The 25,068-nt window shown below is 41.9% G+C and overlaps 5 protein-coding genes across 5 annotated transcripts; 4 read left to right on the top strand and 1 right to left on the bottom strand.

The window, feature by feature from the left end:
- The first annotated feature begins 614 nt into the window (after window positions 1-614).
- LOC108612311 (chymotrypsinogen A-like) lies at window positions 615-1,678 on the top strand. The gene is made up of 3 exons (XM_089468002.1): window positions 615-904; window positions 968-1,233; window positions 1,313-1,678. The coding sequence occupies exons 1-3, from the start codon at window positions 651-653 to the stop codon at window positions 1,615-1,617; spliced, it is 825 nt and encodes a 274-aa protein (XP_089324128.1). The 5' UTR covers window positions 615-650; the 3' UTR covers window positions 1,618-1,678.
- A 648-nt stretch (window positions 1,679-2,326) lies between these two features.
- Window positions 2,327-3,385, top strand: LOC149269144 (chymotrypsin-2-like). The gene is made up of 3 exons (XM_089467905.1): window positions 2,327-2,612; window positions 2,685-2,944; window positions 3,012-3,385. Exons 1-3 carry the CDS (start codon window positions 2,359-2,361, stop codon window positions 3,317-3,319), a joined length of 822 nt encoding a protein of 273 aa, XP_089324031.1. The 5' UTR covers window positions 2,327-2,358; the 3' UTR covers window positions 3,320-3,385.
- Window positions 3,386-5,107: 1,722 nt separating this feature from the next.
- Window positions 5,108-6,499, bottom strand: LOC108614726 (chymotrypsin-2-like). The gene is made up of 4 exons (XM_018008969.2): window positions 6,286-6,499; window positions 6,162-6,242; window positions 5,830-6,089; window positions 5,108-5,769 (listed from the first exon to the last, which is right to left on the bottom strand). The coding sequence occupies exons 1-4, from the start codon at window positions 6,462-6,464 to the stop codon at window positions 5,465-5,467; spliced, it is 825 nt and encodes a 274-aa protein (XP_017864458.2). The 5' UTR covers window positions 6,465-6,499; the 3' UTR covers window positions 5,108-5,464.
- A 15,333-nt stretch (window positions 6,500-21,832) lies between these two features.
- Window positions 21,833-22,877, top strand: LOC108612310 (chymotrypsin-like). The gene is made up of 3 exons (XM_018005189.2): window positions 21,833-22,122; window positions 22,195-22,454; window positions 22,507-22,877. The coding sequence occupies exons 1-3, from the start codon at window positions 21,869-21,871 to the stop codon at window positions 22,806-22,808; spliced, it is 816 nt and encodes a 271-aa protein (XP_017860678.1). The 5' UTR covers window positions 21,833-21,868; the 3' UTR covers window positions 22,809-22,877.
- A 975-nt stretch (window positions 22,878-23,852) lies between these two features.
- Window positions 23,853-24,895, top strand: LOC149269143 (chymotrypsin-2-like). The gene is made up of 3 exons (XM_089467918.1): window positions 23,853-24,133; window positions 24,202-24,461; window positions 24,514-24,895. The coding sequence occupies exons 1-3, from the start codon at window positions 23,883-23,885 to the stop codon at window positions 24,825-24,827; spliced, it is 825 nt and encodes a 274-aa protein (XP_089324044.1). The 5' UTR covers window positions 23,853-23,882; the 3' UTR covers window positions 24,828-24,895.
- Window positions 24,896-25,068: the final 173 nt, after the last annotated feature.

Genomic DNA, 25,068 nt, shown 5'->3' with positions numbered 1-25,068 from the left:
CACTAGATGGCTTTAAGCTTCCACACGAAATCAAACTAAGTCTTATCAATGTAAATAATCATAATCAAACTAAGATTTCATATTGACATCTCCAAATATGTAAAAATAGCAACAGCAGGAGCAGCAGCAGCAAATAGAATTGGTATAGAAGAAGAAACAGGCGATACAGTTAAAAATATTTATAGACACAGGAGACAGTGATTGCTGTCAGCTTCAAAAAATCTGTCCTAGAAACAGTCGTCATTGTACAAAGCAGCAGCAATTACAGCTACCACATTAAAGCCACTTTAAGCAACAAATAAGGGTCGTTGAAATTTAATATTTTAATTTTGATTATTTTCATTTTTTATTATTTTTGCATTAGAACTTAGTAATAAATGAGCATTAACCGCTTTCAACTTGGTTGTTAGAATATAACATTTCTTTAGAGTCATTTTTATTCTTTTTAGAAGCTTATTGCATAAAAAGCTGAAAGCAAATTAAAAAATATCCTAATGAGTTCTTCTGATTTGCAGCCGTGTTGATAAGCCTTTACTTATTTTTACAAACAACTCATAAGTTCTTATCATGACGTATTGCACCTGTCCAAAATTTGGCTATTTAAGTTAGACGATTTCTTAGACTTCTCCTTAAACATTTTACAATTCGCCATGCAAAGTCTACATCATAGATGTCAGTTGCTCCTAGTGGCGGTAATTTTCTGTCTGTGTAATGTGGAATCTAAGCCCAGCCAAGTGGAACGCATTATCAATGGTGAAAATGCAAGACCCAAACAATTTCCTTATCAAGTCTTTTATGATATTGAAATAAATAAACAATGGAAAATGATGTGTGGTGGAACTATAATCGGTAAGAGGACGATTCTGACAGCAGCTCATTGCTTGGATGGGAGTTATGGCGATTTGTAGGTAAAAGCTGACTAAGTATAAGAATCGTTCTTTCTAACACTTTATATTTATTTGAACAGCGAAAGGATAAAAATTTACGTTGGAGCCGTGGATAAAAGTAAGAGCACAGAAACTGGACAACAAATTGTGATCGTGGAAGCTGGCAGCTATGTGATTCATGAAGATTGGGATTTGAGCAAAATGAGCAACGACATTGCTTTAATTAAACTACCAACTGATCTGGAATTCAACGAGTATATTCAACCAGCTAAATTGCCAGAGCCCAATAACCTTTATGCTGACAAAACTACTATTGTCTCCGGTTGGGGCATAGTTGGTTTGAATGGTTTGTATTAATATCGACATTCTGTAACTTTTCTAATTCTCTAACTCTCTCTAATTGCCTAACTTTTAAATATTTTCAGGTTTCGTAACAACTGAGCATTTGCAATATACGAAGGTGAAAACAATATCAAATGAAAAATGCAAGCGTATATTCCGTTTTGATATGAAGTTTTTATCGCATTGGCTATGTGTCGCACCTAATGAGAAAAGGACATGTAAAGGAGACTCGGGTGGTCCATTAGCCGAAAGAAACCCTGATGGCTCTAGCACTGTGATTGGTATCGTATCGTTTAAAACAAGTCTATGCTCTGCTAAGGTTCCGACTATTTTTACTCGGGTTTCATATTTCTTAAACTGGATTGCTCAGCATACTAATGAGCCATAAAAAAATATTTACAAATACCATATGTAATATATACAAAATAAAATTTAATATGAACATTTAAGGTGTGCGTCAACTGTTGTTTATTTCTAGTAATATTTAAAACCCTGTTTCGTAAACTATAAAATACACAATATAAATATGGTAAAGCGATCCTCGCAGTTCTTATGAAAGTCATTCAATTTAGGTAGTATTAGGTTCAGGTCAGAAACAGCCGAATTGCCTCCAGTTCACAGTTTAAAATTATATATCGTACACACTTAATACTAGAACGAATGATAAGTATATTCAGATTTGAATTGGACAACGAGCTAGTTATTCCAAGCAATCCGAATAGTACGTTCGTCTGTGTGCCTCATCTTATTTTGTTCGTCCCAATAAAGTAAGGATTTGATGACGGTGTTTTCGGCTATAAAAATTTATCAATAAGAGTAAAGATATCTAATAAGTATTAGTCATGTAATTAATTAACAGTTTGCAATTTCTTGCTAGAATATTAGGTTTCTTTAAAGTCATTTATATTAATTACTTTAAACTAAATATATCCAATTGTGACATATTTTTTTAACTGACTCCAAGTTCTTTTGATTAGCAACATTGTTGCAAAGTTATTATTTATTATTACAAATAACTCAAAAGTTGCCTGCCATAAGTCTTATCATAATGTATTGCACCTGTCAAGAATTTTTGCTATATAAGTTCCACAACTTCGTAACCATCTCATTATAACTTTTACAATTCACAATGGAAAGTCTTCATCGTAGATGGCAGTTGCTCCTTGTGGCGGTGCTTTTCTGCCTGTGTAATGTGGAATCTAAGCCCAGCCAAGTGGAACGCATTATCAATGGTCAAAATGCAAGACCCAAACAATTTCCCTATCAAGTCTTTTATGATATTGAAATAAATAAACAATGGTTTGAAGCTTGCGGTGGAACTATAATCGGTAAGAAGACGATTCTGACAGCAGCTCATTGCTTGGATGGGAGTCGTGGCGAAATGTGGGTAAATGCTGATTAAGTTAAAGAATCGACTTTTCTAACACTTTACATTTTTGTGTAATGCTAAATAAGACAACGAATAAAAATTTACCTTGGAGCTGTGGATAAAAGTAATAGCACAGAAACTGGACAACAAATTGTGATTGTGGAAGCTGGCAGCTATGTGATTCATGAAGAGTGGGATCTGTGTGAAGTTATCAATGATATTGCTTTAATTAAACTACCAACTGATCTGGAGTTCAACCAGTATATTCAACCATCTAAATTGCCTGAACCCAAGAGCCTTCATGCAGACACAAATGCTATTGTCTCCGGTTGGGGCAAAGTAAATGGTTTGTATTAAAGACTAAAAAAAAAAAAAATCCTTCACTTGAATTTAAAATCATTAAATCTTTTTAGATGATGTACTTCCTTCGCATTTGCAATATATGAACGTTAAAACTTTATCAAATAAGGATTGTGAGTCCTTAAAAGATTCAAACAAACAGTTTTATTCACATTGGCTATGCACCGTATCCAATGTGAGTAGTGCATGCTTTGGAGACTCTGGTGGTCCATTAGCAGAAAGAAACGCTGATGGCTCTAGCACTGTGATTGGTATCGCATCGTTTGTATCATCAACTAGCTGCCCTGTTAATTCCCTGAATTTTTTTACTCGAGTTTCATATTTCCTAACCTGGATTGCCCAACATACTAATGAGTCATAAAAAAACTTGACAATATTGAATGTCTGATAAAATTTTATACAAAATAAAAGTGAGCATAACCGTAAATTAATCTTGGTTTTAGTTTAGTTTTTTACACCCTGAATGTCATGTAAATCATTTCGCTTTCTATTCCAGTCCTCATTTTTCCGCTTCTTATCAAAGCCATTCAGTTTTGATAGCGTTAAGGTGAGAAACAGTCAAATTAAGAATGTGAATAACTAATGAGTATTAATTATATAAAGTTAACAGTTTGCCACTATGTGGCAATTGGAAATCGATATTGTTTGCCTAACCCTGACTTTGTGTTGCTCGTGGCTCGCAGACGACATTTCGTTTGGGGTTAACTCAAATTGCTAATACCTGACATGGGAATGTTTTTAACACCTTGAAAAACATGGCAACAATGTAGCCAGAGGAGCAGCAGCAGCAGCAACATCAACAACATCAGCATCAGCCTACAAATGGCAACAGCTACAAGCGGCAATGACTTGGCCAAAAAATATATGCATACACAATCATTGGCAGCACAAATGCAGATGTTGCTGCTGCAGCCCCATCCTCATGCATTTATGCAGCTTGTCGTCGATCTGTGTTGTCCTGCCCTGCCCTGCTCTACCCTGGCGGTTGCCTCTCCTCTGCCACTCGCTCGTTACCCCAAAATGTAATGCGCATATATTTACTCGCCAAGTGTTCGATGACTGTGTGATCGACGTGACTGTCTTGGGTACTGAGGTGTCGGCTAGCGGGTATATTCTTGGCCTTCAGCTGGCAAAAATCAACGCCGACTCCAAATAGCAACCAGCAGGTGTTGCTGCGCTAACAAAAGAGAGAAAAGAGTCAAAGAGCCCAAATTGATTTGTCAATCGTCAGAAATACCGCAAAGTTGCGCACAGCATTTCGCTGGCATTTGAAAGCCATTTGAATACATTTCCCTCGCTATTGCTGTCACTGTCGCTGCCTCTGCCCCTGTCCCTGTCCCTGTCCCTGCCCCTGTTCGTTACCCTGGGCACACATATCGCATCCAGCTCTCGATATATTTTGAGAAAGTATGGCGCATTACATTTTAGTAGACGCTGACGGCAAATGCTGCTGGTTGCTGGTTGCCAGCTGCGAGTTGTCGTTGCCGTTGCCGTTGCTGTTGCTGTTGTTGTTGTCGTTGTCGTTGTCCCTTCGCCAATTTGTTGCTGACACTGCTGACGACTTGGCCTGTAGCCCGACTGGCAGCAGCTGTGGAGCTGAGGCCGGCGACGGGGCTAGAGGCTTGGCCAGGTCTAAACGGGACGGGAGCAGCCAGCGCTTGGCAATGAAGCGCATAAAAACTAATTGATTGGATGCCAAGATGTTAAGCGCATAACGGCAGCAGCAGTTGCACCACAACCAGCAACAGTTGCCGTTGCCGTTGCCGTTGCCGTTGCCGTTGCCGTTGTGCCACGTTTGAGGCGTTGTCAGTGGGTCTCCTGGTCCCGAGCTTGGCTTTTCAGCAACTTTTATTCAATTTAAATGCGCTTGCAGCACCAATGTGTGTGGATAGACCCGCCCAGCACTCGGATTGCCTCGCCGTTGCCTCATCGCCTCCCCTGTGCAGCAGCAACTGTTGCAGCAGTCGCTGCACTGCTCGCTTAAATTAATTATTTTTTATTAACTTTTCGCTTATTGATGACATTTTTCAAATTTTCAGCATTCCCACAATGCTTCCCGCCAACGTCAATGGCAAATTTGTCGCATGCGATTTTTATGCGGATCGTTCGGCATTTTTCTTAGCAGCTGCATATAAAATTTGATGGCAAGTTAATAAAATGATATAGCCTTTGGCTTTATTATTCTGATTCTCCATAACTCTTCATAACATTTCAAATACGTAAAGGACAAATAAGCTCAACTAACTATTAAATATTTGAATGTATGCTCTAAACTATATTGCAGTTCAGATAAAATAAAAGATATTATACAGAATATATAATATAAAACATACAGCAGGGGGCAATTGACTTTCAGACAAGTTAGTTGTCTCTCGCCTAGTCCTACTGCCATATGCTACGATTTTTCAGAAGTGTTAAATATTGCTCAAAATAAAAGCAATTGACCTTAAATGTTAATGTTCATATTTTGTATATATTATATATTCATGATTTTTGTTAAGTTGTTTTATGGCTCACTACTATGTTGAGCGATCCAGGTTAGAAAATATGAAACACGAGTAAAAAATCTCAGGGTATTAATAGGGCAACCCTCTACTCCAAACGATACGATACCAATCACAGTGCTAGAGCCATCAGGGTTTTTTTCTACCAGTGGACCACCAGAGTCTCCAAAACACGTAACACTCTTACTTGGTGCGACGCATAGCCAATGTGAATAAAACTTTTTGTTTGAATCTTTTAAGGACTCACATTGCTTATTGGATATAGTTTTTACGCTCGCATACTGCAAATGCTGAGTAGATGCATGACCTGAAGATATTAAAAACATACTGCACTGTATAGTCAATGATTGCATATGTCAATACAAACCATTTACTAGGCCCCAACCGGAGACAATAGCATTTGTGTCTGCATGAAGGCTCTTGGGTTCTGGCAATTTAGCTGGTTGAATATACTGGTTGAACTCCAGATCAGTTGGTAGTTTGATTAAAGCAATATCATTGATAATTTCACACAGATCCCACTCTTCATGAATCACATAACTGCCAGCTTCCACAATCACAATTTGTTGTCCAGTTTCTGTGCTATTACTTTTATCCACAGCTCCAAGGTAAATTTTAATTCTTTGGCTTTTTTAGCATTATACAAAAATGTAAAGTGTTACAAAGGTCGATTCTTTAACTTAATCAGCATTTACCCACATTTCGCCACGACTCCCATCCAAGCAATGAGCTGCTGTAAGAATCGTCCTCTTACCGATTATAGTTCCACCACACATCGTTCTCCATTGTTTATTTATTTTAATATCGTGTAGTTCCACCACACATCGTTCTCCATTGTTTATTTATTTCAATATCATAAATGACTTGATAAGGAAATTGTTTGGGTCTTGCATTTTCACCATTGATAATGCGTTCCACTTGGCTGGGATTAGATTCCACATTACACAGGCAGAAAAGCACCGCCACAAGGATCAACTGCCATCTATGATGAAGACTTTCCATGGTGAATTGTAAAAGTTATAATGAGATGGTTACGAAGTCGTGGAACTTATATAGCAAAAATTCTTGACAGGTGCAATACATTATGATAAAACTTATGACAGGCAACTTTTGTGTTATTTGTAATAATAAATAATTGCTTCGCAACCATGTTGTTAATGTAATGTAAGTGGATATATTTTAATCTAAAGCAATATAATATAATCGACTTTAAGGAAACAATGTCCTAGCAAGAAATTGCAAACTGTTAACTAATTACATGACTAATACTCATTAGATAGTCTTATTCTAAATAATTTTCATAGCCGAACCCAGCGCTATCGAAACCTTACTTTATTGGGTAGAACAAAATAAGATGAGGCATACAGGCGAACATTCTATTCGAATTACTTCTAATAACTTGCTATATCTTTTGTCTAGTTATCCAATTCAGATCTCATTGAATATATTTATCAGTCGTTCTAGTATTGAGTGTGTACGATATATATTACTGAACTGAAGGCAATACGGATGTTTCTGACCTGAACCTAATGCAACCTAAATTGAATGACTTTCATAAGGACTGCGAGGATGAATCGCTTTATGATTTGTATATTTTGTATCTCACAGTTTACATGATAGGGTTTTAAACATTACTAGAAATAAACAACAATTGACGCACACCTTAAATGTTCATATTCAATTTTATTTTATTTGGTATATAATATTATATAATATTCATGATTGTAAAGATTTCTTATGACTCATTAGTATGCTGAGCGATCCAGTTTACGAAATATGAAACCCGAGTATAAAAATTAGTACGATCAGGAATGCAGTATTGTTCTACATTCACGATACCAATCACAGTGCTAGAGCCATCAGGGTTCCTGTCTATCAGTGAACTACCATGGAGATCATCGCACGGAATAATTTCATTAGCCTCGCTGCATAGCCAATGTGAATAGAACTTCTTAGCTCTTTTTATTAAGCGCTGGCATTGCTCATTTGATAAAGTTTTTACGTTCATATACCGAACAGACGTATAACCTGAATATATTAGAAAGTTATACTGCACTATAGAATTGTTAATTGTTGTGTTCGGTACAAACCATTATGTTCTCTCCAACCGGAGGCAACTGCATTTTTGTTAACATAAAGGTTATCGGGCTTTGGCAGTTTAGCTGGTTGAAAATGCTGGTTGAATTCCAGTTTGTGTGGTAGTTTAATTAAAGCAATGTTATGTTTAATATTACATTGATAGCTTTCATGAACCACATAGCTGTCAGTTCCAAGGACGATAACATGACTAAAGTAAATTCTGATCCTTTCGCTTTTCGGGATCAGAAAGAAATATAAAGTGTTATAATTGTTGATTTGAATTCACCAGTATTTACCTACATTTTGCCAAAATGTATATCGAAGCATTGAGCTGCTGTAAGAATAGTCCTTTCACCGATTATAGTTCCAACGCATTGTGAAAGCAATTGATTATTTGATACAAGATCATAAATGACTTCATGAGGCAATCTTTGCTGCTTTGCGTTTTCACCACTGATAATACGTTCTAGTTGGGCGGCTTTAGGCTCCGCATGACACAGATAGAAAAGTACCGCCACGAGGAGCAACTGCCATCTATGGATAAGACTTCCCATGGTGAAGTTGAAAATTTTTAATGAGGAGTCAAAAAAGTCGCCCAACTTATATAGCAAAAATGCTTGACAGACCCAATACATCATGATAAGAGGTACGAGGGACAACTTATGAGTTATTTGCAATAAAAATTAATAGTAACTTTGCAACAATGTTGCACTAAAACGAAGTCAATTACTTTGAAAAAAGTTCAGGAGAAATGTACTAATATTAATTGGCATATAAGAATTGGAATAACTAATGTTATTGTAACGTTGTTTCTTACCTGGCCCTATAGAATGCCAACTTTTATCAGTCGCGCGAAATCCCACTTTGCTGCACACGCACGACGCCAACAACAACTACAATGGCAGCACTTGCGCATTTATCAAAAGTTATTGCAAATTAATTGCAATCTGCGTGGCGCAATCAACGGCTCAAATCTTGAGGCGATCCCGAGACCCCGTGGCATTTTCGGCTGCAGTCGCTGTTGCTGTTGCTGTTGCTGCTTACCAAAATTTATTGATGCCTTATTAGCTGATAATCACAATCACATATAGCATGATGCAGGCTGAAAGAGTGAGAGACAGAGCGAGTGAGAGTGAGACAGAGAGAGGTGCGTCAGGGAACGGTGAAAAGGTTTTCAACTGGCTCTGGCATATTAAAGTGCATTAAGATAATTGAAATGGCCAATATAAAAATGTTTTCCCTTTTCGATGCCCTTCCGTGGAGCATTATAGCCAAGTCGACAAACATGTAATACCACGACACGATGTAGACACGGTAGACAGTGTGTTGTGTATCTATATATATTGGGGTATAGGGCATAGAATGGTCGGTGTGCCAAAGGGCGTAGTTCCTTTTGGGCTTTTCGGTGTCAAAAACTTGTTTGAAGTGTTGAGTCTCGCGCTTCGGGCCATTTCGGTTGCAGCTCTGCCAGTCAGACTCCACTCAGAGAAATGTTGCATCAATGGAGCTGTTTTCAGCTTTTGATGTTCTTGTTGTTGTTGCTGTTGTTGTTATTTCTCTTTGGCGTATTTCCTGGAATCTGTTGAGGCTGGGGCTCTGCTGAAACGGTTTTTCAATTTTCATATTTCTCATGTCTGAAGTTTTGATTTAGTGATTATGTTCTGGCACACACACACACACACACACACACACACACACACACACACACACACACACACACACACATTATGTATATGAGTTATTAAACGACTTTCTTTCGATAAGGCACAAAGGCCTGGCATTTAGGCTTAAGTGTTTGCTCAAGACGCTTTAAGGCGTTGCTCAGTTAACTGAGAATACGAAAGATCCATAAGCAGGACATCTGATTATATTTATTGTGTATGGTATGTGGCTCATTGCGAGCTTTCTTATGCATAAGCCAGGTAACATTTGAATGGGTGGGGCCAGCTCTTACTATTGTCTGTCCGTTTATGACTTGGTAATTGTTTTCTTTTTTGTCTAGCTACTTGGAGTTTGGCGCAATTGACGCGACTCATAAATCAGTGGAAGGGCTGCAAGGCACAGATGCTGACAGTGCTGGCACCAGGAAGTAAAACGCTTTTCCAGGAATTTTTGAGGCGTAGCAACTGTTTGTGACATGTTTTGATTTGTGTCGCCAATGTTTATGAGCTTGTAAGCCACAGAGTCGAAGCCATTTCGACCACTGCAAATGCAGATATGTCGTCGTTGGCCGCTCACCGCTAACGGCCAGCCAGCCAGCCAGCCAGAGAGCCAGCTAGCCATTCATTCAGCCATTCAGCCATGTTGTTATCGATGACATTAATAGCGATTGGAGACTTTCATCAATTACACGGCTTTTGTCCCGACCGCATGGAACATGATGGCCAGAGCTCGGCCTACGCATCGCAGCCAACTCGAGTGGGGCTCAATTGTAAATTATGACAATGCAAATTTGATTTGAAAGCCATGGCATATTGTGGTCTATGATGTAAGCGGCTGATAAAGTCCGAATGCAGGGCGAAACGCCCTGATCAAAGTCATGGCCAAGAGCAGCAGTAACAACAAACGTTTAAGTACGGGTAATTTGGCGAATACCGTTTTGGTTACTCGGATCTCGGATGTCGGATCTTGGATCTTGCCTTTGCCATTTGCCTTGACCACCAGCAACGACGCGTCGCCGGCAATCAAGCCAGCTCTGGCTTCAACTGTGGCTACAGCTGCAGCATAGAGCTCGAGTTGAACTGTATTAACTCTTGTCTGTCTGGGACTGTGACAGTGAGTCGAAGTTGGTACTTGGTACTTGGTACTCGGGGCTCGGTGCTCGGTTGGTGGTGTCCCAAGAGCGCCAACTGTTGCCGCGGCTGCTGTCAGTTGAATCTTCCTGTTTGCACAAACGTCACGTTCGAGTCACGTTTCCAACTGGGGACCCCTCATCAATGGCCGGCACTTAGTTTCAGTTGATGTTTCCCACAAATTTCAGGCCAACGGACTCCCAACGGACGACGGACGATGGGCGATGGGCAATGGGCAATGGGCAACGGTCTCTGGGCGCTGGCGTAACGCAACAATTTTGCAATCACCTGACAATGTGACAGGTAATAGTCGTGTCCACGACACGGCACCTAGACAACATTGCATTTGCATACACATAGGTTTCAGCCGCACTGTGAAGTAATTTCAATGCCACTGCCACTCTGCCAGATACTCCTGCCCCTGAGTGTGCCCCGGCTGGGCTGCATACTGTGATAAGTAATTGCATTGCGTTCCACACGAGTCTCTCGCACACACAATTTGGGGCAGGTCAACGCTATCGCAGAGCTTCATTCATGATTCGGGTTGGAGTCGGTGTTGCAGTTGGAGTTTGAGTCGAAATTGTTGTCCGATCTGTGACCACATAAATTGCCGAGATATTTCGTGGCATTGAATGTTTCTTGTTATTAGAAGTGGCCCATGAGAGGCAATTTGTTGGAGCCGTTAGAGTATGCATATATGTAAATAAGTGTGCAATAAACTAGGCTCACAGCTGAGCTATTGATAGCACGAAGAGACGGAGTTCCTGATATGCTAATCAACAAATTATTTCTGTAGAGGCAGACGCTTGCAATCTCTGGCGACGTTGATGCGGGAGAGCTGCCCACACTTTCGACAAGTATTCGGCAATAGGTTTCTCCTTCAGCCTTTCATCTTTCTTCCGGATCTGCAATGTCAAGTGCTCGGATGGAGCAGAGAGGCCAAGCCCTCATTCTTCGCCAGCTTCGCTCAGCTCAACTGTTGCCTCTTTGGCTTTGTCTTGAACTGTTCGCTGATCAGTTGGCCGATTAGGCTTATGGCTCATAAGGCCGCATTTGCGGAATGGACCTGTTGATGGGGAGCGGGATTTAAATAAATTACAAGCGCATTTTGTTGCACAAATGTTGTGGGCTAATTGTATGCAGGAGTTGGCCGGCTACAATTCTCTCCAATCCCCGTTGATGTGGATGCGAATGTGAATGTGACTGTGAATGTGAATGGAGTGTGATTTGGGTTGGGTAGGCGAACGAGTGCGCTTTGTGTATCCAGTTTTGGCATCATAGAAGGTAGATAGATAGAGAGGGAGAGAGGTGTAGAGGTATAGAGAGAGGAGTAGACTTAAAGCAGGCGGACAAACGACATTTGCAATTCGCAATGGAAAGACGCTTGTAAGACGCTTTCGCCAATCTTTTAATAAGAATCAAACACTAGACGAAAAATTTAAAACCATTTCGTATATGAGCAGCATGCACTTATCGCTGATCGTACCGGTAGGTAGTGTGTGGTGTGTAGTGGGTACTACAGTAGATTTCGCAGCCACGGCCTGGTGGGCAGACACATTCACATAGTGAGTGAGATGGAGAGAAAGAGAGAGAGAGAAAGAGAGAGAGAAAGGAAGAGAGGGAAGTGCTCATTACAGGCTTAGGCTGATCTGGGCAGCTCATCGGTCCTGGGCACTGGGCGCATGCCAATCATGTTTGGGTCCACTCTACTTAGTCTACTGTCCCGACTGCGTCTGCGTTCCCAGCTCAGCTCAGCTCAGCTGTCCGGCCGCAACAGAAGTTCTTGTCGTTTGTTCCTGTTGCTTGTTGTGCGCTTGCTCGTTGAATATTTCAAATTGCAATCAGTTGGCAGGCATCTGAGGCCCCAACCACTTGCACCAGCTACCGGATCATTGATCTTGGCTCCGCAGCAGCCCCTCAGCAGCAGCAGCAGCAGCAGCACCAGCAGCAGCGGCAGCAGCAGCAGAAGTCGGCATTTGGGCGCTTCTCATTCGACTCTGGGGACGTTTGCGTTCCGCGGGTGTTGGTTGCATTAGTTTCGTTGCGTTTAATTTATTAAAATATCAAATTCAAGTACATGGCCAGCAGCTTGTTGCTCGTAGCCGATCTCCACTGTGGTAGCCAATTTATCGAGGCCAGCGCGATAAGCCCCACTGAAATCGGACACTCAAGCATTCGAAAGAGATGGCACTGCATTAAGCGTGCTCGAACAGTCTATCAATTCAGTGCATCTATATCGATTTATTCAATTAGGAAACGTATTTGTTGCATTCTCCGCTTAATTCTCGCTCATTGTCTGTGTCGAGGTCGTATAATTGACAAATTAAGTGCACTTATAAAAAGTGAATTTCATAATTAGGAGCTATGTTGCTGAGCGGCTGCAGCTGCCACAGCGGCAACAGTTGCTAATTTATGCCAATGCAAAAGGGCAGCAGTTCGGAAGGAAGACCAGAGGACATGGACATTATATGGCTATGTGGACAGTAGCTGGTGGCCAACAGCAGCAGCAGCAGCAGCAGCAGCAGTTGCCCGGCTGGCGGCCACTTATGAAAATTGGATTTTTACACTCCATTCTTGATGGAATGTTTATTGAGCTGTCATGTTGCTCAGTTGTTGCTGTTGTTCGACTCGACTCGGCAACAGGCTCAATAATTTAAATATCAAAATTGTTAGCAATTTGCACGCCCAGCGGTGCGTTGGCCGCCAGCAACAGCAACGGCCACAGCAACGGCAACGGCAACAATTGCTAATCAAATTAAGCAATTATCTTGTTACGAGCACAGACGAGCAACATGGCAGCACATCAAGTGGGCCGATTGGCTAGCCCTTGCCTCCTAACCGCCGCCTGAAGTGCATTTCATCATTGCCAATCAAAGGGTATTCGTTTCTCTCTCTCTCTCTCTCTCACTCTCTGTAAAGGTATGTATATATAAATAGCTCTCACACCTTGTGCACTGGCTGCGCCAATAGGCGTATTCCATGAGAAAGCAACAACAAATGCAAAGTGCCCATTGTGCGAAGGCATAAAGCCCGCAGAGTTTATAAAGTCATAATAATGCCAGGGAAAATACGCTTAAAATGCAATTTATCGCCACCAACAACAATAACAGCAACAGCAACAGCAACAGCAAGAGCAGCGGCTGCAGCAGCAACAATCCTGCGAAAAATTGATGACGGCGACAGCAGCAACAATAACAACAACAACAACAACTTGCCGGCTGTCCGACGAACTGACAGGCATCAGCGTCAGTCATTTTAGCCAACTGGACCTGGGTCTGTGCCTGGGTTTGGACGTGGACATGGACATGGAGTCGGCCTGGCCTGCCCCGGCCTGGCCTTCCTGCGGCGTTTTCGCTTGACGCCCGCCCGAATGTTGCTGTTGTAGCTGTTGCTGGCAATGGCAATGGAAAAAAATTAAGACATTTTATAAATTGCGCGTTGTTGCCGCCGCCTCTCAAGCTGGAAGACAACCCTTAATGTGTTGCCCGCACTGTACCGCATTGCGATTCGTTATGGCAACTGACCGAAACATTGGCCCATCAACAACGGCAACAAGCCTTGATATTGTCCTACTCATCAGCAACAGCAACAGTGCCTGCAACAGCAACAGCAACATCATTATCATCATCAGCTGTATGCAGCTGAGCTGCTTCTATGCTGTGCTGTGCTGCCACATCTTTAAGTTGCTGTTGCAACATTTGAATGTTGCCAGCGATGCGTCAAATATATGTTGCCGGCGTTTGCAGTTGTTGCGGGCACACCCACTTTTGATGCTCGCACTCGAAGGCTAAGAGAGTATATAAAGCTTGCACGACTGGCGAACCTACAAATTTCTAGAATATATTATATATATGACTCTCAGAGGCGTGGTGAATCCGAAAAGGTATATACGAGTATGAATATAAGATCCTTAGAGCTAGATGAGATGATTGACCTACAAATCATTTGGTCTGTTCACTTAGGTCATATCAAATTTCATCAGTTTTCATATTGGCATGCGTTATGCAGTCGTTTACACCCGACTGCAGTTCTCTTACTTGTTTGGTTATTCGTTATTGTTGTTGTTATTGTTGCTCTGACCGCAAAACGTAATTGTGTTTACGATCATCTATTGAGATTTTCTTGCCTTGCCAGATGCAACAGGTCACGCCCCTGATACACGCCCGCCCATTGGCCTGTTATCGCTGCCTCTCTCCGTCTCTCTCTCTCTCTCTCTCGCTGCAACTCTCACTCAGTCTGTCTCTCTCCTGTTCGCTTACTTGTCTAACGCATGTCAATGAGCCTTGGCCAGATATTTTCTTTTGGCAACAGCTTTTCCCCATTCCTCAAGTTCGGGGCGCTGGGTGTGTTTGTTCCTCACTTATCTTTCGCTCATATTTATGTTAATGTGTCTGTGCGCCGAACATCAAAAGCAGCGGAACGCACAACCACTCAAAATGCTAACTAACGGTTTTTTGTTGATTTTTTTTCTGCACTTTGTTGTTGTTTCTGTATTCTGCCAGTGATTCTGGTACGAACCCAGCCAGCAGATCGGGCGAGCTCACAAGGAAAGTGTCTTATTGGAAAATTTATGTTTCCTTTGTTATTTTCGGCTATAATTAATGCATACGCACTCCTTGAACTGGGCCACGGGGCGTGGCAGGCAGCGCAGGCGTCGCTAAAAGTTAAGTACGCCCTTTGTTATGTTGCGTGGCAGCAGCGTTAACATAGGTGTTGCTGGCGGGAATTTAGCACAAACCGCAAAACCTCGACGAGTTGCTACTCAGCTGCTCAGCTGTGTTCTAGCTAAATTTAAATTATCTTGCTAAATGCAACTGCCACATGTTGCAGGCAGCAGCCATCTACAGTGGCGGCAATTAAAAGCATTAAACGTTGCTGACGCTGACTGATGTGCTCAAAGGATTGCAGGCGACATAAAGACAGCCAGCAGTAAAACGTGGCAATCGGGTGCAAACGACTGCATAATACCTGCTCGGGATTAAGGGCTTTGAGAACTGCAAACGGACGATGGATGCACAGTACAACTAATATACTCATTTAACTTCTTGAGCCAGCAAAAACAGACAAGTATTTCTTGCTGCTGTTGCTGTATGTTGCTGCTGCCGCTGGCGGCTGCCCAGCACTTTCAATCTCTTAGCCTCAGTCGCTGCCTACGTGCACTCACTGCTCAGACAGTTGCCTGCTGCCGCTGTTACCTTTCCACTGGTCAGCCCTCGCCGTCGCCCTCGCACCGCCCCCTTACCATGCCCCTCACCTACCGATTGCTTCTTCATCTTGCGCTTGGCCGCAGCTTTGTCTACTGATTAATCACTTTGGCGCGTATAATAAATTAAAAATTTCAGCAATTTTGAAAGTCAATTAATCATTGGGAGGCTTCGCTGGCCGTTTTTGTTTGTTATTGTGTGCTCATGATGTGTTTGTTGCTGTTTGTTGTGGATGTTGCTACCTTTTTGCTGCCGTTGCCGCGGTTGCCGGCCATAGACAGCGACGGCAACTCAAAAATGTCAGGCCATGACTACGCGCCGCACATTTCAGATGATGATGAAGTAGCTGGGCCGCGACGGCGGTAGATCAAGACAAGGCGGCACACGGTGGGTTCTACGATCGTCGGCCGACTAGCTGAATGGTTACGGGAGCAACAGCAACAGTTGCTGCTGTTGGTGCTGCAGCAGCCGTTAGAGGTGCGGCTGTTGGCTGGCACTTTCTTCCTGGCTACGGCGACATATTCCGCAGCATTGATAAATGAATGTGAGGGTCAGTTTCGTTTGGGCTGCTGCTTCAGTTGCTGTTGCCGCTTCATTTCGGCAGCAACAACTTTCGAGATATACGCGCATTTGTCAGATAAAGCTGCAACGCCTTTCCCATTGTCAGCCTGCCACCGAGTTGAGTTGAGCGCTTGTTGTTGCTGTTGTTGTTGTTGTTGTTGTTGTTATTGTTGTTATTGTGTTTGCTTTTGGCCCGTAAAATATGGTCCCGTATCGCGAGCAGCGAGTGTTGAAATTTAAGTTTTAATTTAAGCGATATGAAGGGCAACTCCCAGGTCCAACTCCAACTCCAGCTCCAAGTCCAAGTCCAGTCCAATCCAGTCTGAATCGCGCACGAAATGAAGCCATTTTCATATTTATGAATTTGGCCCCTTATCGAAACGCTTCAATTGGCCATCGAGCGAAGCGGCAAATTAAATATGGGCAGCCATAAACGATACTGACAGCCCAGTCTGGCCAGCAGCAGCAGCAGCAGCAACAGCATCAGCAGCAGCAGCATCAGCAACAGCAACAGGCAGTCAGGCAGGAACTTGCAGAGTTGCGTTCGTCGTCTCCAGCTTAGCTGAGTTATTAAGGCATCTTTATGGCCAATCTCAATGAGGTGTGAAGTGCAATCGTTTCGGGCTTTTATTAATACACAAAACATATTTTATTTGTTTGTGCCCCGGCAGATCGCAAACGCACGCTGATCGATTGGAAGCGAAACGGCTGACTGTGGCCAATAAGATTTGGCATTCCATTCCCATATATATTTAAATTTCTTTCGAGTCGAAATTTGCAAAAGAGTTTCTGATTTGTCATTGTTGTTGTTGCTGTTGTTGCAGCTTTTTGGTGTGTCTTAGCCATGTTGGAGGCTATCTTATCTTGCACATCTTGCCTGCCATTGAGTGGGTCTTAGGCTACATTTTGACCATATTTAATATTTGTGTTGCCAGCAGCTGTTGGCCCTTGCCGCTCTGACAGTTGAGGTCGTTCACTTGTCGTCTTAATTAAGTGCGTGCAACAACTCGCTGCCGGCAGCAGCAGCAGCAGTCACTGCAACAGCAACAACAACAAGAGATGTCTGCAAACGTGCTTTAAGGACATTTTGACTGGAGCAACGCGAGGCTGTCAATGAAATCCCATAAGCTGACAGTTGCTCGACGATCTTAAGTTCTTTTGTGGCCTGTTGTTGGTGCCGCTGCATTTGCATTTGCAATTAACTGAAAATGGTGCTGTCCTGCTGCTGCTGCTGCTGCCTTCAGCTGGCCTAATGATAAATGTTGTCATTTACTGTGGATGCATGTGTAATCAGCGTCATGTTGCTAACGGTTTATTGTTAGCAAACAAATGGTTCAAATGGCGTGACTTCCTGCCAATTTCTAAGCACAACATTTTGGCAGGCTCTATGCATCTCGATTTGTATGTGGCTGTTGCAGTTGCTGTTGCATTTAAATTTGAATTTGGGAATTTGAATCGCATTTCGGCTGTGCCAAGTGCCAAGGCGAACGAAAAGAGCGAAAAAAATAAAAAATAGAAAAATAGCTTAGCAGACGATCGCGAAATTCACGCCATAAGTAGAATGCGATTTTCGCGCGTTGTCGCAGCTAGCTGATTTCGCTGCTGCTGCTGCTGCGACTGCTCCTGCTGCTGCTGTTGTTGTTGTTGTTGTCGCGTGTTGCTGCGCTTGTTACGGTGCCCAAATATGAGCAACATCACGAGAATCGTGCGATTTGCTTTGCATATATTTTACAATCCTCAAATCCAAAACCCAATCCCAATTCCAAACAACATTCAGCAACAACATGAAACATCATTACCCAAAGGGGGCAACCTTTTCGACTGGTGCGGAGGCGGGGGCGGTGCGACGTTGCGACCCACGACAAAGCAAAGAGCAACAGCAGGAGAACGTAATGAAGTTATTTGTCCTGGGGCCAAGCGAAATCAACGCACATATCCTTTTTGGCAATTGCAACGCGCTGTCGCATAAATCATTTGCCACTCGCATGAAATTGGGCATAAATTTGCTCCACTTTGCCATGGAGCAGCAGCGGCTGAGGCAGCGGCAGAGGCAGCGGCAGCGGCTGGAAGCAGCCGAAAAGTAAGTCGTTGGCTTAACGAATGCGCAGCTGCTCGAGTGTTGGAAGGCATCTGGTTGTTTGTGTGTGTATGTGTGTGTGTGTGCGCTCAAGAGGCGCTTCTTGATGAATGCCATTTAGAGATGAGCCCTGCTGCATGTGGCTCGGGATGAGTTCTCGGCTCACGCTCTCTCTCACATAATCTTAATTGGATCTATAGCAAAATGTTGAGCACTCACGCGCTCATCTCTAATCCGAGCCGCACCCACACGCCGCAGGCGCTGTCCAGCCAAACTCTCCGCTCGAAATTAGCTGCGAATTCGGTTATTAAAACCGCATACCACTCACTCTCTGCTGGCAACGGACCCGGGCCGGGAGGAGGTGGAGTGGGGGGCGCAAGGACCCAGTTACCAGCTTCGACCCAGACCCAGACCCAGACCCAGTTTCTATAGCTGTTCCCGTGGTACCTGCTGTGATAAATCAACGTGAGACTAATGCGCGCTTAACACGCGAATTATGATTTTGCAAATGATGTGAATGTGCCAGACAGAGAACCAAGCAGTTCGCGAAATGTTGCACGGACCACTGCCACAGCCACTGCCACAGCCACTGCCACAGAGTCATAGCCATCGTAAGTTGATTGCTTTATAATCGCCTCAGTTTTGGCCTGGCCGACGCCTTGGCCAAAGCATCCAAGTGGCATTTAATTGCAGTTTAAAGAGTTTGCCATGGACAGGTGACCCCTTGAACTATCGGTAATTAGTTTTGGCCAAGACACACGACAAAATCAACAGCGAAGCAACACATGACCGCCCGCTCCCCTTGCCATTTAACAGCTGACACAGAGACCCAGTGCTGTCGCTGCCTGTCCGCCCCGTACGCCCTGCGTCTGGCCATTTAACCCACTTATTATGACTGCCATTTATAACGACAGTTGCTAGGCACTCGGGCTAGCCAACAACACAAACCAGAGGCGATGCATGCCACAGCCTGCCTGCCTGCCTGCCTGCTGTTGCCTGTGCGTTAAGTTCTCGCCATCATCCTTGTGACCAGGCAATTGCTGTTGCTGCTGTTGCTGCTGCTGCTGCTGTTGCTGCTGCTGCTGCTGCTGCTGCTGCTGCTGCTGCTGGTTGCTGTTGTGTGGGCGTCCTTTTGACCCGCCGCATGTCGTTTATGGCCAACGCTGCTGCTGCCTTTGCGGTGGCCATTTTGTGGCCGTCCTTGTTTGTCCACCGCCCAGCATTGTAGCCCTTTGTGCGGCCGTAGGTCGTCACACACAGTCACGGCCCGGCCACCTCCACGTATCGGCCGCTCTCCGATTACCCCTTTTGTCAGCGCGGCGTCTGACAATGGCACAGTTTTGCATGCAATTGACTCTCACAGCTCGTTGCTTTTTACAGTCCAAATGTGCGTTAAGGATGAGCACATAGAAACAGCCATGAGGGCGGAACATGTAGATGCTTAAGATTAAAGTAAAATCGACCTTATTAAATGGCAGAAATAAATTCCTTAAAAGTTACAGTAGTTGCCTTTGCATAAACTTGATGTAAAATAATATAGCTATAGTCTTAAATATTTATTTTACTACAGTTAAGTAAATCCTTCCATGGACTTGCACCTGTATGGCCATTTTCTGCATTCAGCGAATGTCTGAATTTGTACGCATTCGTAATTCATGTACATTAGTTTGGTTTGTGACTTATAAGCCGGCATTGGAGCTTGAAATAATGCCAATACAATTCGATATCATAAATATTTTATGCACCATACGTTTGCCCTCTTGTTGCTGCTTTAACTTTGCATACATTTTGTCAATTCGGGCGCGGGAATGGAACTCGAAACTCGCAACTCGAGAGAGAGAGAGAGAGAGAGAGAGAGAGAGAGCGAAAAAAAAGACGAATGCCTATTAGGCTGCATATTAAAAAAAAAAATATGTATACATGTATATATGTATATTTGCCGGCCAAATAAATAACAGAGCAACAATATACGAGCTGGCCAGGGGGCAGGCGGGACCAAGCGGAGAACAAAAGCCAGCAACAATACAAAGAATTTTAGCCCTTTTTATGATTATGAATGCACGTCAGCATATTTATGTAAAAATTATGCAATTTGCTGCCGTTCTATGTGAGTGCGTGGACTAACTCAAGGGAAGGAGCCAACCAGCAAACCAACCAACCAACCAACCAACCAACCAGCCAGCCAGCCAGCCAGCCAGCTAACCAACCAGTCAACAGCAAAGAGACAAGATACCAGAGACCAGAGCCAAGAGCCACATCAGTTGAACTTAGCCAGTCAATCAAAAGTTGACGGGCTCGTCACAGTTGTCGCTGCTGTTGTGCTTGCAAAGGGACAACAAAAAACTATAAGAGAGAGAGAGCAGAGACAGTTAGAGATACACAGAGAGAGATGGAGAGGGAATGCATCTTTTGAGCAATTTGCAAACCAAAATGTGTATTAAAATTTATGACGAGCTCAAGTCGAAAACGGGCGATGGATTGAGAGATAGGAGCGGTTTGAGAAAATCCACTAATAAATATAGGCATAGGCATATGCGAGAGCATGCCATGGCTCACAAATACCCTTTAAATTGATGATAAATTCCGTATATTAATATTAGATAAATTCAAGTGTTGGTAAAAAATATAGGTATTGCACCTGTTCTTCTTAAACATATATTTTGTAATATTGTTTAGTATATACTGCCTTATAAAATAGGCTAGCGTTACATTCGCTTGGTTCTTCCGAATGGAAAGTCTCGCTGTTTCTCAACTTTTATTTTCTTAATTGTATTATCTTGCTTTTGCTTTTTGTAAAAACTAAGCTAAATTTAAATTGTTGGCTCTTGAGTAGAAACAGTTATGCATACAGTCCATTACTGTGCACTGTCCCTATATGGCAAATCGATCATATATTCAGAGAATGTCAGAAATTAGCATTGCGAAACAGCGACAGGACAAGATTTTGATGCGATGAGACTGCAGATTGACTGCGTATCTCTTGTCGTTTGTATCGGCTTCTCCTCTTGTGGCTGGATCATTCGCTGTGATCCTCATCATCATCGCATTGTTGAATCATGTGGCAACTACACACACACACACACACGCAAACACATGTAGTTCGTATTGAAATTCACGTCTCTGTTAGCAATTGTTGTTGTCACTGGATTGGCATTGCAGCAATGATTGGCCTTAACTTTCACCAACAGTTGTTCGATGTGGTTGTAGTTGTTGTTGTTGCCGTCATTGTCGTGATGACTCCGCTGCCTTCGCCCTTCACCCTTTGCCCTACGTGGGCCACGTCAACAGGGCCAGAAGCAAATTGTTAAGTTATTTGTAAATTTCTATGTCTGTTGACTGTTTACAAGTTTTTTTTTTTTTTTTTTTTTTTTTTTTTTTTTTTTTAAATTTATATATCCATTGGAAATAGAAAATAAGACTATAGTGTATGCATGTATGTCACATATATACATATATATATATATATATATATATATATATATATATATATATATATATAACACTATATATATAACACTATGTAACACTCATGCTCTATTAAAATTGTTGCAAAGGTACTATTAATTTTTACTGCAAATAACTCATAAGTTGCCTGTCGTCCCTCTTATCATGACGTATTGCACCTGCCAAAAAATTTTGCTATTTAAGTTCCACGATTTCGAAGCATTCTCAGTAAAACTTTTAGATTTCACCATGGAAAGTCTTCATCATAGATGGCAGTTGCTCCTTGTGGCGGTGCTTTTCTGCCTGTGTAATGTGGAATCTAAGCCCAGCCAAGTGGAGCGCATTATCAATGGTGAAAATGCAAAACCCAAACAATTTCCTTATCAAGTTTTTTATGATATTGAAGTAACAAAACAATGGAAACAGACGTGTGGTGGAACTATAATCGGTAAAAAGACGATTCTGACAGCAGCTCATTGCTTGGATGGGAGGTCTGGCGAAATGTAGGTAAATGCTGATTAAGTTAAAGAATCGACTTTTCTAACACTTTACATTTTTGTGTAATGCTAAAAAAGACAACGAATAAAAATTTACCTTGGAGCCGTGGATAAAAGTAATAGCACAGAAACTGGACAACAAATTGTGATCGTGGAAGCTGGAAGCTACGTGATTCATGAAGACTGGGATATCAACAAAAAGAGCAACGATATTGCTTTAATTAAACTACCAACTGATCTGGAGTTCAACCAGTATATTCAACCAGCTGAATTGCCAAAACCCAATAGTCTTCATGTAGACAAAAATGCTATTGTCTCCGGTTGGGGCAGAGTTAAAGGTGTGTATTAAAATCAACAATAAATAATTTTCTAAAATTTCAATAATTTCAGGTTTCGTAAGAACTGAGCATTTGCAATATACGAATGTGATAACATTATCGAATGAGGAATGCCAGTCTTTATTAAGAGAAAAGAAGTTTTATTCACATTGGCTTTGTATTGCGCCTGGTGAGACAACGACATGCAGTGGAGACTCTGGTGGTCCATTAGCGGAAAGAAACCCTGATGGCTCTGGCACTGTGATTGGTATCGTATCGTTTGGATTTGGCCGTTGCGATTCAAAGTTCCCGGCTGTTTTCACTCGGGTTGCATATTTCCTAAACTGGATCGCTCAACACATCAACGAGTCGTAAAAAATATATACAAATATCATGAATTTTGTATGATAATATATACGAAATAAAAGTAAAGTTGCTTAAAAATTTGAATATGTATGCTTGATTCGCATCTCTTGGCATGGGTTGCATTATTGACTGGTTGTTCGTTAACTTACATGGGATAAAAACAAAAACTGAATAGCTTGGGAACAAACTTTCTCTCCCGTTATCAAACCGTTATCTCTCTTTCTCTCACTCAAACCCTCTCTCCATATCTCTCTCTCTCTCTCTCTCCCTCTCTCTCTCTCTCTCTCTCTCTCTCTCTCTCTCTCTCTCTCTCTCTCTCTCTCTCTCTCTCTCTCTGATCATCAGCTTTAAAGACAATGATAAATATAATAAAGCAACAGAAAGAACAGCGAATAGCACTATCAAACTATATCCCTTTCATCTCTGAGATAGAATCTAGTTCTATGTGCTTTTTATAAAATTTGGTTTGTATTTACTTTTTGGATATTGGAGCAAGTTGTGTGCTCGAGCCAATTATCGGCTTTCCTTCTTTTATATACCCTTAAATCATTACAAACTAAATTTACAACACCATCCCACGCCGCCCTTACAGATACTACCCACTAGACCATCGACATCACTGTGACTAAGCCCTAATCTCTACCTCTAGTCACTGAATTTATACGTTAAGGCCAAATATTTACTGATTTAAGTTCTGAGTACATTTGGTACGTCTTCAGTGGATTTCCTAGTCGGCCATCCCTTAGTAGATCTTTTGTAGTGAGCCCTTCAGATTTCTTTTAAACAATGTATGAATATAAAAAATATAAATATATAAAATTTCCTTAGTGTTACTTAAAATTTATCGCAAACAATGCAGGGAACAAATTAAAAAATATACAATTTTTAAAAATGTTGTCTTTAATGATAATGATTTGTTTTTTTTTATTTACAACATTGTTGCAGAGTTATTATTTATTATTACAGATAAATCAATAATTGCTTGTCAGAGGTCTTATCATGACGTATTGCACCTGTCAAGAATTTTTGCTATTTAAGTTCCACGACTTCGTAACCTTCTTAGTAAAACTTTTACATTTCAACATGGAAAATCTTCATCATAGATGGCAGTTGTTCCTTATGGCGGTGCTTTTCTGTCTCTGTAATGTGGAATCTAAGCCCAGCCAAGTGGAACGCATTATCAATGGTGAAAATGCAAAGCCCAAACAATTTCCTTATCAAGTCTTTTATGATGTTGAAATAAATAAACAATGGAGACCGAACTGCGGTGGAACTATAATCGGTAAAAGGACCATTCTTACAGCAGCTCACTGTTTTGATAATAAAAGAACAAGGTAAATGCTAATTAAGTATATGAATTAATCTTTATAACACTTTATATTTCTCTCCAATTCGAATGAAGCGGAAGGTTAAGAATTTACTTTGGAGCCGTGGATAAAAGTAATAGCACAGAAACTGGACAACAAATTGTGATCGTGGAAGCTGGCAGTTATGTGATTCATGAAGAGTATAATCCTATCAATGTCGCCAACGATATTGCTTTAATTAAAATGCCAAATGATCTGGAGTTTAACCAGTATATTCAACCAGCTAAATTACCAGAACCCAATAGTCTTCATGTAGACGAAAATGCTATTGTCTCCGGTTGGGGCAGAGTTAAAGGTGTGTATTCAAATCAACAATAAATAATTTTCTAACATTTCAATAATTTCAGGTTTCGTAAGAACTGAGCATTTACAGTATACGAATGTGAAAACATTATCAAATGAGGAATGCAAGAGTATGATCCCTTCTAATATAAAGTTTTATTCACATTGGCTATGTGTCGCACCTAATGAGAAAAGGATTTGCAGAGGAGACTCTGGTGGTCCATTAGCCGAAAGAAACCCTGATGGCCCTGACCCAGATAGCACCGTGATTGGTATCACATCGTTTGTAATAGGCCGTTGCCTTTCAAACTTTCCCACTGTTTTTACTCGGGTTGCATATTTCCTAAACTGGATCGCTGAACACATTAACGAGCCCTAAATATTCTTTACGACAATCATGAATATTAAATAACAATATATACCAAATAAAATCTGCATGAACTTTAATACCTCCTTTGTCCTCATTTCGATCAAATTCAACTTACACAATCTACACAACAGCTAAAAATAATAGAAGAGCACACTCCGTCTGCCGGATGTGCGCACAAAAAGTGTGGCCTACTCTTAGGATGACATTCAACTGGTCTTTTCGAGGGCTTTCACTGATGATGGTTCTCCTC

The sequence above is a fragment of the Drosophila arizonae genome, chromosome 4 (assembly GCF_054131065.1).
Source record: "Drosophila arizonae isolate 15081-1271.41 chromosome 4, UAZ_ARI_1.0, whole genome shotgun sequence".
NCBI lineage: Eukaryota > Metazoa > Arthropoda > Insecta > Diptera > Drosophilidae > Drosophila > Drosophila arizonae.
Note: the sequence above shows the minus strand (reverse complement) of the source record. Positions and strands in the feature narration are given on the sequence as shown.

Excerpts from the sequence above, each read along its gene's own strand:
- LOC108612311 (XM_089468002.1), top strand. The coding sequence starts at position 651 with ATGCAAAGTCTACATCATAGATGTCAGTTGCTCCTAGTGGCGGTAATT. Across the intron at positions 905-967 it reads GATGGGAGTTATGGCGATTT|CGAAAGGATAAAAATTTACG; the intron begins GTAGGTAAAAGC and ends TTATTTGAACAG. Across the intron at positions 1,234-1,312 it reads GGGCATAGTTGGTTTGAATG|GTTTCGTAACAACTGAGCAT; the intron begins GTTTGTATTAAT and ends AAATATTTTCAG.
- LOC108612310 (XM_018005189.2), top strand. The coding sequence starts at position 21,869 with ATGGAAAGTCTTCATCATAGATGGCAGTTGCTCCTTGTGGCGGTGCTT. Across the intron at positions 22,123-22,194 it reads GATGGGAGGTCTGGCGAAAT|ACAACGAATAAAAATTTACC; the intron begins GTAGGTAAATGC and ends ATGCTAAAAAAG. Across the intron at positions 22,455-22,506 it reads CGGTTGGGGCAGAGTTAAAG|GTTTCGTAAGAACTGAGCAT; the intron begins GTGTGTATTAAA and ends CAATAATTTCAG.
- LOC108614726 (XM_018008969.2), bottom strand. The coding sequence starts at position 6,464 with ATGGAAAGTCTTCATCATAGATGGCAGTTGATCCTTGTGGCGGTGCTT. Across the intron at positions 6,243-6,285 it reads AATAAACAATGGAGAACGAT|AACGATGTGTGGTGGAACTA; the intron begins GTGTGGTGGAAC and ends TAAACAATGGAG. Across the intron at positions 5,770-5,829 it reads CGGTTGGGGCCTAGTAAATG|GTCATGCATCTACTCAGCAT; the intron begins GTTTGTATTGAC and ends TAATATCTTCAG.
- LOC149269143 (XM_089467918.1), top strand. The coding sequence starts at position 23,883 with ATGGAAAATCTTCATCATAGATGGCAGTTGTTCCTTATGGCGGTGCTT. Across the intron at positions 24,134-24,201 it reads TTTGATAATAAAAGAACAAG|CGGAAGGTTAAGAATTTACT; the intron begins GTAAATGCTAAT and ends ATTCGAATGAAG. Across the intron at positions 24,462-24,513 it reads CGGTTGGGGCAGAGTTAAAG|GTTTCGTAAGAACTGAGCAT; the intron begins GTGTGTATTCAA and ends CAATAATTTCAG.
- LOC149269144 (XM_089467905.1), top strand. The coding sequence starts at position 2,359 with ATGGAAAGTCTTCATCGTAGATGGCAGTTGCTCCTTGTGGCGGTGCTT. Across the intron at positions 2,613-2,684 it reads GATGGGAGTCGTGGCGAAAT|ACAACGAATAAAAATTTACC; the intron begins GTGGGTAAATGC and ends ATGCTAAATAAG. Across the intron at positions 2,945-3,011 it reads CGGTTGGGGCAAAGTAAATG|ATGATGTACTTCCTTCGCAT; the intron begins GTTTGTATTAAA and ends AAATCTTTTTAG.